Here is a 13,476-nt window from a genome sequence, read left to right on the forward strand (position 1 = left end):
GATCCCCAACTTTTTTTTACCCATGAGCCACATTCAAAAATAAAAAAAAGTTGGAGAGCAACACAAGCATGCAAAAAGTTACTGGGGGTGTCCAATATGTGCCGTGATTGGCTATTTGGTAGCCCCTATGTGGACTGTCAGCCTACAGGAGGCCCTGTTTGACAGTACACCTGGTTTTTATGCAACCAAAACTTGCCTCCAAGCCAATTATTTAAAAATAAGCACCTGCTTTGAGGCTACTGGGAGAAACATCCAATGGCTTGGTGAGCAAGATGCTGCTCATGAGCCACTGGTTGGGATCACTGACTTAAGGTATGGAGCCAAATTAAGGAAAGACCCCTTATCCAGAAAACCCCAGGTCCCAAGCATTATGGGTGCACCCTAACATTTTGATGCCCCTCGGTAAAGAGGGTTTTCCTTGCTTTTTAATTCCTTGCTATAGTATACATTCCTATGTTATATTGGAGCCAGGTATGGACTGAGATCTGATTGCTTGCCTTGGCAGGTGTTTTACTGGCCAGGCTGGTAAAATGCCGACCAGCTGGCAACCCTAGGGACTGCTGTAAGATACCACAGACAGTAATAAAATATTGGGCTGGTGGGGCCTGTTCGGACCTCTTTATGCTTGAAATGCCAGGGCCTATTTGGAATTTCAATCTATACCTGGCTCAGTAAATATAATCCCTGGTGAATAACACCCCAGACGGTGCATATGTTAGGGCTTTCATTGTCATTCAGGCATATTTTTTTCATAATTGCCTTAATTATTACAGCTAAGCTAAATAAATTAATATTTGTTCAATAGTTTATTTTATAGTCCTTCTCCTGCTATCTGCATTGGTTTCCTGGCTCAATGAAGCACCCCCTCCCCCTTTGCTGGGCAGGCTAAAATTTACACTGGGAGGGAGGACAGGGCAGAGCAGCATGGGCAGGAACAGAGCAAACTTCTCAGGCAGCAAAGTGCTGTAGAACAACCCAGGGGCCGATTATTACCCCTGTACCCCCCCCCCCTCATTGGTGCTTTAAACCTGCAGCCCCCCTCACATACAATTATTAGTTAAGAGACTTGCTTAGCATAAGTGCAACAGGCTGGGTAGGGAATATTTACAAAGAGATATGTTTAGAGAGGATTTGCTGTGATTCCACTACAACATTATGAGAAGGCAAGCGTTACATGGAAACATAGAGAGGGGTTGGCAATGTATGGCATGACATCCAGCTAAAGTAAGGAGAGTGCAAAGTTCAAAGCACAATCTGTGCTGCCACATCCCATGGAACCAACCAGTGATGAATCACAAGGCGGCAAGGAGGATTCTGGGATAACACCTTACATTGGAATTACATAACCTGAGAGAAGGTTTCCGAGGTGCTGCAGCCAAAACCAAGTACACAACCTGCTACCCCGTACTTACATTGCAGCTGTCATTGGTCACTTCTGGGAGATGGGTGGGACTCTCGGGCTGTCAGCCTGCAGGTTTAGAACAGTGTCTAATGGGGCGTGGTTATGCTGATCTATGGCAGGCGATTGGAGGTTTTCTGGTTGGATGGGCCTTTCACCTATGGTGGGTGGGCGTGTCTGTGACTGCTCTTCTGTCACTTGCGCTTCGGTGTACGTTGGGATTATCCCACACCATGGCAGGCTGCGGCACGAATCAACTCCGGAGTTCTAATGCAGACTCTGATTCGGACTCAGACTGTGAGGGACTGGGGCCCCGGCATCAGATCATTCATAGCGGGCACTTCATGGTATCGTCCCCACATGGAGATGACAAGCACAGGAGAAGTGAACTGCAGCGGCCAGGGAACCTGCCAGCCGGGACCATTGATCCCACACTGACTCGGCTGTTCGAGTGTATGAGTCTGGCATACAGGTAGGTACAAGGGCTACACACATTTGGCTTGTATGGCTACATACCAGCTGCAATGCCATTAAACATAGGGGTATTAGGGGCTAAACTACCCTAAATAAAATGTTATGCTGAGCAAGTCTCTAACTGATAATTGTTTGTAGGGGAGCTTGCAAGTTTATAGCGTCAACGTGTTCTGTGCGAAGTGCATGGCGGGAAGAAGGGGGTGACAAGGGGGCAAAAGTCAATAATCCTGCCCCTGTGTAGTTGTACCCCACCTTGCTGGCTGAGGAGTTAAATATTCCTCCGCTCCTGCTTCTATTCTGCTGCTCTCCTTCCCAGTGTAACTGTAGCAGCCCAGCAGGGGAGGGGCTAGTGATAGCTGGATTCTCTGAGCCAGGAAACCGTGTGTGTAGCTTTATCATGCACATACCACATATTCGTAAACTCTTTGCTTTTGTTTGCATCCTTATATGATAGCTGATCGGAAAAGTGCAACCTTTATGCATGAATCTTGGATTTATATAAATAGCTAAGTAATACAGAGCTCATAAACTAGGAGAACAGTGGAGCTGCAGAGGGATACATTTGTCAGGGCAGAGACAGTGGATCTTTTTTGGAGCTGCATGGGTTAATTTTGTTTGGGGTGATAGTAAATAGGAGTTTGGGGTGCCAGAAATCTGAACCCTACTGGGACGTGTTGAACTGGGGGGGATTATTGTTGGGGTCTAGTAAAGATTTGGAATTAAAAAGAACAAAGCTGGTTTGATTGTAAGGTACAAAAAGATAACTCACCTTCAAGGGATCAGTGGGCTTCCAGCTAAGTATCAGCAAGGAATGGTTCCTTTGCTGCTACTCCAGCTGTTCTTGTACTACAGTTCCCATTGTCCAATGAGTGCAGAAGGCTTTATATCAATAAGTAATTGTAAAATTAATATTTTTTATTCCTAGTGGTCAGTTATTTCCAGGCTGTGCCCCCATGGTGCAGAAACTAAGGTGCACAAGTGGGCTTCCCATAGTCTTTACCTAGCAATTATGTGCGCCCAGTGGAATTATGTACTCTGCTTCTGGCGCCAGATCAAAAATCCAATGTGAGGAGCAGAGCACAGCTTTAGAAGGCACAGGCGCAACTTAGGAAGAGGCAGGCGACGCAGGTCACACACAATGGTGCAATATGCTTTTATTCAAGGGAGCAAGTGCTAGAGCACAAAGGGTCCCATGAGTTTCTGGGGCAATACTTAGTCATGGAATGTTGGTTTCATTGTGTCATGAAATTCTGGGGCCAATTTGCTGAAGTCACTAGTAAGGTTCATTTATCAATACTTGGCAGATTTGCCCATGGGCAGTAGCCCATAGCAACCAGTGATTGGCCTTTTTCAGCCAGCTGCAGGAAGAACAATGTATGCAAAAATTTGATTGGCTGCTGTGAGTTACTGTCCACAGGCTAATTTGCCCAGCGTTGATAAATGAGCCTCACTGTGTCATCATATGCTAAGCCAACTGTGCCATGAAGTACTGGGGACAAAGTCTCAAAAAGTGCTTTAGCCCATGTATCAAAAATTCTGGGGCCACACCAATTGCTATGGCTACACCATAATGAAATACTTCAGGCACTCCCATGACTTGCTTGGGCCACTATTATTAAAATGCTGGGCCATATTCTCCAGTTTTTCAATAAAAATGTTTTTGTTTTTTTAAGTTGGTGTAATAATGGATGTGTAGATGTAGATGAGCGTCATACCCCTTTAATAAATTAGGACATTTAATAAGGATATATTTTACAGTTTAGTCAAGGCCCATGTGATTTGCAAACTTATATGTGTCTATGGCATTTATGGGGATTATCGCTGTGTTTTTTAACAGGAACTGAGTTAGGAGAATTAATTAAATCTCACTCATAATTTGAGTGATAAACCATAAAATAACTCCTTTTCATGATACTGAATCTGGCCCAACATCTATTGAGCAATATCATGCAGACATCTTTTTAGTGGAAAGGTCCTCATACACGGGCAAATAAGCTGCCAAATTGGTCTGAAGAACCCAAATCGGCAGCTTAAATCTGCCCATGTATGGCCACCTTTCCACTATAAAGATGATTGCATGAAAATGCTCAATAAATTAAGGGCCAGATTCAGTTTTATTTGCAACCGTTATTTTAAAGTTTATCATGTGAAAAATTGAGTGATATTTAATTTAAAATTTTCTCCTAACTCAGTTCTATTTTTTTCCAAATAGACTTTAATAGAATTTTCATGAGATAAACCATGATAACGTTTTTCTCATTGAATTGCATTGGGCTCTATGGAAAAATCTGAAATTGAGTTTGGAGAAGGGTTTTTGTCATGACACTGAATCTGGCCCATTATTTGGGAAGTGGTTGGTGGCATCTGTAATTCTGGCCTTTCTGCCATTTTGTTTTACATCAGCTGCTAGCTCTGCACATCACCTGCTGCATTGCCAAAAACCATGTAATTAACGCTTTCTTTATAATATGGCTAGTTCTATGAATGCTGCACTAAGCATGTATGAAATGATGTATAAAAGCTCAAGGGCTAATGTTAGTTATAGCGCCAAAAAGAGTTATGCCTCTAGGTAAATTGGTAATCAAAAGACCAGAGGGAAGTTGTGGCAGTGTGAAAGCTAATGGAAAAGCTACTTTTATGGGACAGCTAATATAGCCACTCTCTTTTATGTTGGGACTAATGGAATAATAATGTGTGGCGCTGGATCAGTTAATGGACTAGTGATCAGCACATCTGTGGCATTAAACACTGGGCTGTTCTCTGTCTGTGTGTGGTTAAACACGGCCTCATGAACAAGCGCAGACTGCTGTTTCACAGTACATAAGTCTAGAAAACTAGATAACTAGAAAATGCCAACTGACTAGAAGAACGATTCTTAACTTTTCTAGGGTGGGTTTCCATGCTGATTAAATTGGTTTCCATGATCCCATTTAATAATGTGAAGTTTCTTCCTGAATTATATTTATATCCTGTCATTTATATAGTGACAATATATTCTGCAGCACTATACAGAGATTACTAATGATTCACATTAGTGCAATTTATGATCTAAGATCCCTATCACATTCAGCAAACACTATGGTCAATTTAATCAGTAGCCAGTAAATCTGCCTGTATGTTTTTGGGAGTGTACTGGAGTACAGTGGAAAAACCCATTTAGTTGTGGGGAGAACATACAGAGTCTTTGCAGATAGTGTCCAGGCCCATATCAAACTCTGTTCCCCAAGGCTGCAAGGCAGATTTGCTACCCACTGAGCCACAACAGAAAATAGTAATGAAATAAGGTGAATAATTTGTTTTTACCAATTTGGTTAATGAAGCCAACTTAGTTTGCATCTCTTAAAGAAAGGTTATATTTGATGCCACTACAAATATTTTGTAGGTGAGTTAATGTTTCACTCAGCAAAAGTTAAAATAAATACAAATTGATATTAATAAAGCAGATAGGTACAAAACACAAGTAAGGAAGCAATGTGGGTAGGGTTGGGATGTGGTTGGTTGGCAGTGTAAGCCTGAGGGTATGTACTTGCTAGAGGTGGCCCACCCAACCTGTCACATCAGGGTGGCAGAACAAAATGATTTGCAGTATGTACAGTATATAGGCGCACTATTGCAGTACCATACATCTTAACTTTTTCTTCAGAAAACCTAGATTAGGTCTGCAAGTGAGCAATGTTTTCTTAAGAACCTATGCCTGAAATTATGCTTGTAATAAGCAGGTAAACCTGAGAGTGATCACTGTTTCTGGTTGACAGCTGCCTTCATAAATCATGTCTTAAACAGATAGGGTGGAAATGTGCTAAAATTTGCTTTTATTCTATGGGTACAGAATTTTAAATAAGACATAAATCTCCCACACTCCTTTTGAAACCTCCTGCAGCGGGATGGGAAACTGTGGAATTTTTGTGGGAATCAGAACCTTCAACTGGTGATATCTGTACTGCACTACTTTGCTGTTAATCCTTCCTAATTCTCCCTGGCTACCATTCTATTGTTCCTTTCTAGCCCAATCGGAATAGTAAGAGTTGTTGCAGAAATTGAGAAGGAAATTGGCAGGATTATTGAACTGAAACACTTCCTTGACTGACCATACATGTCCAGATGGCCAGGCAGTATGGTCAAAATTGTGCAATGTGCCCAACCAATTCTGTGTATATATAAAAGTCAGCAGTGTATTAAGCATTATCAGTTTATCCTGTAAAAGGTTTTTGTCACCTTGACAAAGCTGAAAAAGTTGGGATTTGCTCTGGAGGTGTTTTATAGGGATATTTAACTTTTAGCTTGATGTAGACATCAGCATTTTAAGTTTAGAAGATCAGCTTTAAAAGGGAGATAAGCAACAAAATATAAGCATAACAGTAAAACTATTGATTGGTTGCAGGCTGGAAATAGGCTTAATAGGAAGGCTAATATTAAAAAAAAAACGTATAAAATAAATAATAAAGGTCAATCGAAATTGTTTTTAACAGGTCCATCTATAACTACAAGTTAATACAAAGGTGAACACTCCCTTTAAAGGGCATTGGGGTAAAGCACAAGAAAAACAGGCACTTTCACCTGTAAACAACACAGCTGGTTCATTATGACTTAATATAGAAATGTATATACCCTGTTGTTAGGCAATATACAGTAACATGATTTGAGTTTGAACATCTTTAGCATAGGTGTAGGTAAACTTAGTATACATTATAAATACACACACACACACACACACACACACACACACACACACACATATATACATTAAGGGCACAATTATGATTGTTCAAGCCTTTTGGAGTGCTATTCTGATACCTACTGGGAGCTGCTTTTTTTACTCCCTTCCCATTGTTCTGCTGATCGGCTGCTGGGGGGGGGGGGATATCACTCCAACTTGCAGCTCAGCAGTAAAGTGACTGAAGTTTATCAGAGCAGAGGTCACATGGTTGTGGCACCCTGGGAAATGAAGAATATGGCTAGCCCCATGTGAAATTTCAAAATTAAAAATAAAAAAATCTGTTGTGTTTTTGAAAAATGGATTTCAATGCAGGATTCTGTTGGAGAAGCTCTATTAACTGATGTGTTTTGGAAAAAAACATGTTTCCCCATGACAGTATTCCTTTAAGGAACTCATGCAAGGTTACCCCCAAGTGGGCATTCTTAAATAATAAAAAGTTCAGCACCTAAAAGCTGCTATAAGGCTTGACCAATCATAAATAAGCCTGTATATGTACAAAAAGCTATACATTAAGACAGGTGTCTTTTAAAGACGGTCATGGCATTACATTTTCTGTTACCTGTGGCCCTAATTTAACATGTGTGCCTTCAACCAGTGACATTTTAGTGTACTAACATGCTGAGTCCTTCATTGCATACACTCCACATAACAGCTCTGTAAGTGATAGGCCCTTCATTTTCCTGCTTATCTGTTTCTGTCATCTATCCTTTATGTGACCCATAAATGAGTGCTTCAAGAGGAGAGTGTAAAGTCTATAACAGTCTATAAAATGCACATTGTCAACAGGGGTCAGAACTGGGTGGCATCAATTAGGGTCACTTATGGTACCAGTGGGCCCATAATAAAGATCTAATTGGTAGCACCCAGTGCCCAGGAAACTTGTGATAGAACTACCAGAATGCAGGTGAACCTGAATAAAGTAAGGCAGACACTAAAGAAATCATCTGTGACCAACAGTCATGGGAGCAGATAAACCATAATCCCACCGCAAGAGAAAATGGAAAAACAAAAAATGAAAAAAAGAGAAAAAATATGTAAGCAATTATGTTGTAGAGCCTTTTTTAGTTGAATACAATGAGGCATCTGCCATTTCTGGGGGATGCTTCAGTCAAAGATTACATCAGACATAGATCTGTTGGTGGGATACCTGTCCTGGTGAGCCCTGGGCAAATGCCTAGGGATGCCCATCTTTTAAGACTAGTAAGTGGGTGGGCATGGCAGGTAACATTGGGGGTGCAGTTGATGATATTTTGTGTGCAGGTCATGATGTTAGGAGGCTTAATTTACTTTACAGCCCAGTCCAGCTATCCAGACAGGCAGTTTTCACCCAGGCAGCCCTTTCAAAACCCGGACAGGTGGCAACCCTACTAATGCATATTTTTGCCTATTTAGTAAAATGGCCCTGGCATTGATGGGAAGAGGGTCCATGTCTTGGAGACACCCAGGTCTTAGATCCACTTAATCTGCTTGTGGCCATCTCAGAACTTTAACCTTTTTGTTCTTGAGCTACTCAAGTGTTGTGTTTGGTATAATTGTTCTGATGGACATTTTTCATGTATAACCTGGCCAGCTGCACTACATTGTTAAATATACCTTATATCCTGGGATACCGTATAAATCGTTTTGTAGCAACCAGCCTGGCGTTACTGCCAGCCATTGGCAGAATACTTAAGGGCTGTGACAGATGGGGAGATTAGTCGTCCACGACAAATCTCCCTTGTCGTGAACGACTAATCTCCCAGAGAATGCCATCCCACCGGCTCGAATGTAAATTGCCTGGGAATGGCATACGCAGCGCTGCAATTTCCCGAAATCGTGGAAGTTTCCTCTTGAACAGGCAATATGATCCCCACCTTTTTTTTACTTGTGAGCCACACACAGATGTAAAAAATGTTGGTGAGCCACACAAGCATGACAACATTTCTTTGGCTGGACTGTGATTGGCTATTTGGTTGCCCTATGTGGAGTAAAACTGTGTCTCTGTGCTTTAGAAACATGTCTTCAAGCCAGAAATGTAAAAATGGGCACCTACTTTGGGGCCAGCGGGAGCAACATCAAAGTAGGTGGTGAGCAACATGTTACTCACAAGCCACTGGTTGGGGATCACTGATTTATGAAGTATGTACACTGCTATCTTAAAGGAACAGTAACACCAAAAAATAAAAGAGCTTTAAAGTAATAAAAATATAATACACTGTTGCCCTGCACTGGTAAAATTGGTGTGTTTGCTACAGTAACACGACTATAATTTATATAAATAAGCTGCTGTGTAGCCGTGGGGGCAGCCATTCAAGCTGGAAAAAAGGAGAAAAGGCACAGGTTACATAGCAGATAACGGATAAGCTCTGTAGAATACAATAGTGTTTTATCTGTTATCTGCTATGTGCCTGTGCCTTTTCTCCTTTGAATGGCTGCCTCCATGGCTACACAGCAGCTTATTTATATAAATTATAGTAGACTTTCTGAAGTAAATACACAACTTTTACCAGTGCAGGGCAGCAGCACATTATATTTTAGTTACTTTTATACACTTTCATTTTTTGGTGTTACTGTTCCTTTAACTCGGTCTTGTATTTGCCCCCATTGGTACTACAGGTATTTATATTTAGACGCCTGGCCTGAGACAGAAGCACAAGTAGTCTAACAAGCAACCAATGAATAGCACGTGTACTTTGTGTCTTGCCTGCACTGACTCAGACATGCAGCCTGGCAGAAAAATCCCCTAAGATAGACTGCTGAGAGAGGAATATAAAACACTAAGTTAAAAAAGAGATATTTCTTTTTTTTCTGGTAGTTCCCCTTTAAGATGAATAACGCCCAATGGGGCTTCAAAAAACCCAGATACCTCTAAAACCAGCGTCAGACTGGGCCGCCGGGACACCGAGAAAAGACCTGGTGGGCCCCAGCCAGACCCGATCTCCGCAAGGCGCTCCACTGATCTGGTGGTCTCCCTCTCCCGACGCGCTTCAGGTACGTTTCATCTAGGCGCGCTGGGGTGAAGGGGTTGGACAGGTGTGGGGGTCCCCAGTGGGGGGGTGAAGGCGGTAGTGGCCCCAGTGGACCCTGCACCCCCCAGTCCGACCCTGTCTAAAACCACAGGCAAAGAAATATCTTCCAATTGTAAAATGGACATATTTGGAATGGGCACAGTTTTTCACATTATAAATCTCTTGCCTGCACTATGCCACCCACATCAGGAGGGTGCTCCAGTGTGAACAACCATGTTGGGGCACACACTCATAATGAGCAAGTACCCAAACTCGTTCATTGTGCACATATGTGTGACGTAGAATCAGGGGATGTTTATGTGCATGCGTGTGCCCCAACATGTCTGTCTGCACTCTGAGCTTTGATGTATACATGTATGACAAATATACAACATATAGGGATAAATATTTATGCATATATGTAAAGAAAACAGCCAAAATATATATATAGTTATACACACATTGTTGAGCCAGTTTAGAGACCAGTCAGTGTCACTGGAGTGACCAGCCAGTGACACTGGGATAAATGGTTGACCTACCAGTATTGTAAATAGCTCTTAAATAGAAGTTTTGAAAAGCACATTACAAATATATTCAGTAAATTAACAATTAAAAACAATATTGAGAGTGATACTTATATGAACTACAACCTATTTCAATATTTCTACGGTATCATTGTCTGGACCCAATATCCTAGGGGTGGCACTTTTTTCAGGGCTTGGCAGCCAAAGGAGCACAGAGAATAACTCAACTTCCGGTCCTTCTGCCATGCACTGCAAGTGACTGCCACCTACAAGTACATTTGATAGACTAATTCATCCTATAATAATCTCTTTTATAAACTTGTAATAAACCCCTCTTTAAGATTTCTTTTTAATTGCCGAACTTCTCATTTAGTTTATGAATTGTATTGCTATACAAGAGTGTGAATATGGCACCTGTACAGACCTAATAAAAAAAAAAAGAAATTAAAAAAGCGGAAAAGGTATGAAACTGAAGTTTCTGTACATGGCTTTGTAAATACCTTTCAGTTACAGACTGGCATTTCATATTGCTTTTCTTGCCATGTCACAATCGCTTGTTCTAAACTTAGACAGAAATGTAATATTACGAAAATAAAAGAACATTTAAAACATCATTAATCCATATAACAGATCACTCTAACTGACAGAGTGGGCCGCTGTAGAACCCCTAAGTTCTTTTTTAAATACCAAAATTAATATAATGTATTGAGATTTATAAAGGGATTGAGATAAAATGTATTTGGTAAGACTATTTTTATATGTAATGTAAATGGTAAATATGAGGATGCCCCTTATTAGTACATTTTCTGTCCTCTAGTTTTGTGGCTCTGTAGCAAACTCCCAGCTGTCAATCTGATAGGCTTTGCCTAAGGGCTTATTCACTCAGGAATTATAGGCCCTATTCTTTAGAATGTAAATCAGATATAGTTTAATTTAGCAGTTACACCTTATTCCAATGCAGTTTCAAGGTGCATTACATAGTGGAATATCTATAGATGTAATCTTTAGCTGTATTTGTACCGGACTATCTCAGTTGTATTTGTTTTGTGAATAGCCTCTTACACTCTTACACTTTGTCACTTAATTCTACAGTCGATGCCTCTAATATTGTTATAGAAAAATGGTCACTAGAAGAACAGTATCTAAAAACATGTAACTTGTCCATGGGAGACTGATATGAATTCCTAATAAGTCAATGCAACAAAAATATCTGACTTTGAGTCTTTTTATTCTGACAGTCCAAAACGTGTTAACATACATATCAGTGTACATTATAAGACGCTGCTTTAAGTAGTCAAATACCATTATTTTAGAGCTGCCATTCAATGACAGACAGTTGCTAGCAGAGATTATGGATTTGGACAAATATTTTCTAAACAGAAAAGAGATTAGTAAATGCAAACTGTAGTACTTTGCCACCAAACAGACAATAATGCAAAACCTTATTTAGAAATCTTTTATACAGCAGAGAAAGTGTGTGCGGTCCAGCAAAGTGCAAATTGTTGAATGCAGTTGTGTTTTTTTCTCACAATGCTGCGCCCAGAATTCCGGCATCATTGTGGTTCCAAAGGAGTCATGCTCTTGATGCAGTTTCTAGCTTAAACTGATGGCCCAATGGTTCATGTACTGTTGCAGGTACATCTGTTGCCCTGATATTCCTTGTTTTTTTGCTTGCTTTACCTTAAACAGAGCATATTTGTACTGAGATAAACTGCATCTCCAGCTGCCAAACTAAAAAGAAACATCGAACAACACTCACAGAAAGTGACTAAGGACTTGCCCCTTTGCAGAAAGAACTGTGTTCAGCCATATGGCCAAATAGAAGCAATAAGTCCTTAACCCCACCATCGTTTTTAGGTCCCCCTGTATACATCTCCCTGCTTTCTCTGAAAGTGCATCACAGCCACTGGAAAAAAATATCCTCAGGCCCTATGCCTGGTCTATAAATGCAGAGCTGCATAGTGGTTAGTGGCAACCATGCGCACTAGAAGCGTAGTGGGTGTAAAATATGAACAGGGATAAACAGGATAGACAAATACCTTGGGGTCCTGGTTGGTAAGTGTGGCATCTAAACCTTTTCATTATGATTTGTCCAACATCTAGTCTTCTATTAGATATTAAAATAGTAATTAAGGTTGCAAAAAGACAAACCTCAATCAAATTGAACATTTTGTCTAAATGCGTTACCTGGATATCTAGAGAAGATCGAAAAACCCCACCTGAAGCCTCTCCAGTTTTCCAGGTTGCCTTAGAAGGGAAAGAATCTTCTGAATAAGAGATAGCAATCAGACCAGTTCCTGAATTAACTTGTACTAAGGACTAATTCAAGTAACCCTGTATTTTTTCACTTGTTAGAAAAATCCAACCTCTTTTTGATGTTATCTAAAGTAAAACTACTTCGGGCAAAGAATTCCACAACTTTGAAAAACCCAAAATTGATGCTCTCGTGTCTCATGGAAGGACCTACTGGTAAATAAAGCATCATAGAGATTATTGTATGGTCCCCTTATAAATTTATACATAGTTATTGTATCTCCCCTTAAAGGAGAAGGAAAGTCTAATAATGACAATATCTGTATCTATTAGCAAAACAGTAATTACTAACATATGTCCGCAGCAGTGCTCTTTAGTCTTACAGGAATCTTGCAATTTATGCCAATAGAAATTACTGTCTGTATCAAAAGACTCCTGCTTCCCTTCTTTTATTGTGAGTGTAACACCTGTTTGGCCAGTAAAGGGTCAATCCAGACTAGTATTAGGTAGAGCATGTGTTACATGCGATCCCCCTTTCCCAGGATGGGCCTCCGCTAAGTGGGAGATGACCTTTAGTAGCTGTTTTAGAGATGAGGATGGTGTTGATCTACACCTCCCTGATGCTGTATGGTGTAGTGCTAGTAATTAGGACGCCAGAAGGTTCTTTGCTGATCAACTATTAACATTTATTGTTACACACAGGATGATGCAGGGTAATACTCACAAATACTGAGGTAGATGGTGAAGCAGTTAATAACAGTTGTAGTTATGCAATGCAGAGTAACACCACGGTGGAGGTAGATAAGGAGATATAAGCAATCCTAAGGATGATCACCTGGTACTGGGCCGGATCCCTACAGCAACGGTGGATCAGGGGAAGAAACTGCCTGATACCTATGTCTGACTGCGGTCCCTTCAGTAAGGCAAACAGAGCCTGGGTATTGCTAAACCCTTTTAAGATCTCCTATGGTGGAGCGAGTGCTGCTCATGCTAGATAGCCCTGACTCACACTATATAGAGTGTGCTATTACAGGATCTATCCCTCTGCTAACTTCACCTCATTCACGGGGCCCTGTCCCCGACTTTCACTAGAGCACCACGGGGGTGCTCTAGGGCAAATGG

At 41.0% G+C, this 13,476-nt stretch overlaps 1 protein-coding gene across 2 annotated transcripts in view; it reads left to right on the forward strand.

The window, feature by feature from the left end:
• The first annotated feature begins 1,531 nt into the window (after positions 1-1,531).
• Positions 1,532-13,476, forward strand: part of mlxipl (MLX interacting protein like) — a 65,887-nt gene continuing 53,942 nt past the window's right edge. For both annotated transcript variants that reach the window (XM_004911762.4, XM_004911763.4), the window contains exon 1: positions 1,532-1,871. In XM_004911762.4, the coding sequence (XP_004911819.2) occupies positions 1,633-1,871 (239 nt within the window). In that variant the 5' untranslated portion in view covers positions 1,532-1,632. The remainder of the gene's footprint in view (positions 1,872-13,476) is intronic.

The sequence above is a fragment of the Xenopus tropicalis genome, chromosome 2 (genome assembly GCF_000004195.4).
Source record: "Xenopus tropicalis strain Nigerian chromosome 2, UCB_Xtro_10.0, whole genome shotgun sequence".
In the NCBI taxonomy this organism is placed as follows: domain Eukaryota; kingdom Metazoa; phylum Chordata; class Amphibia; order Anura; family Pipidae; genus Xenopus; species Xenopus tropicalis.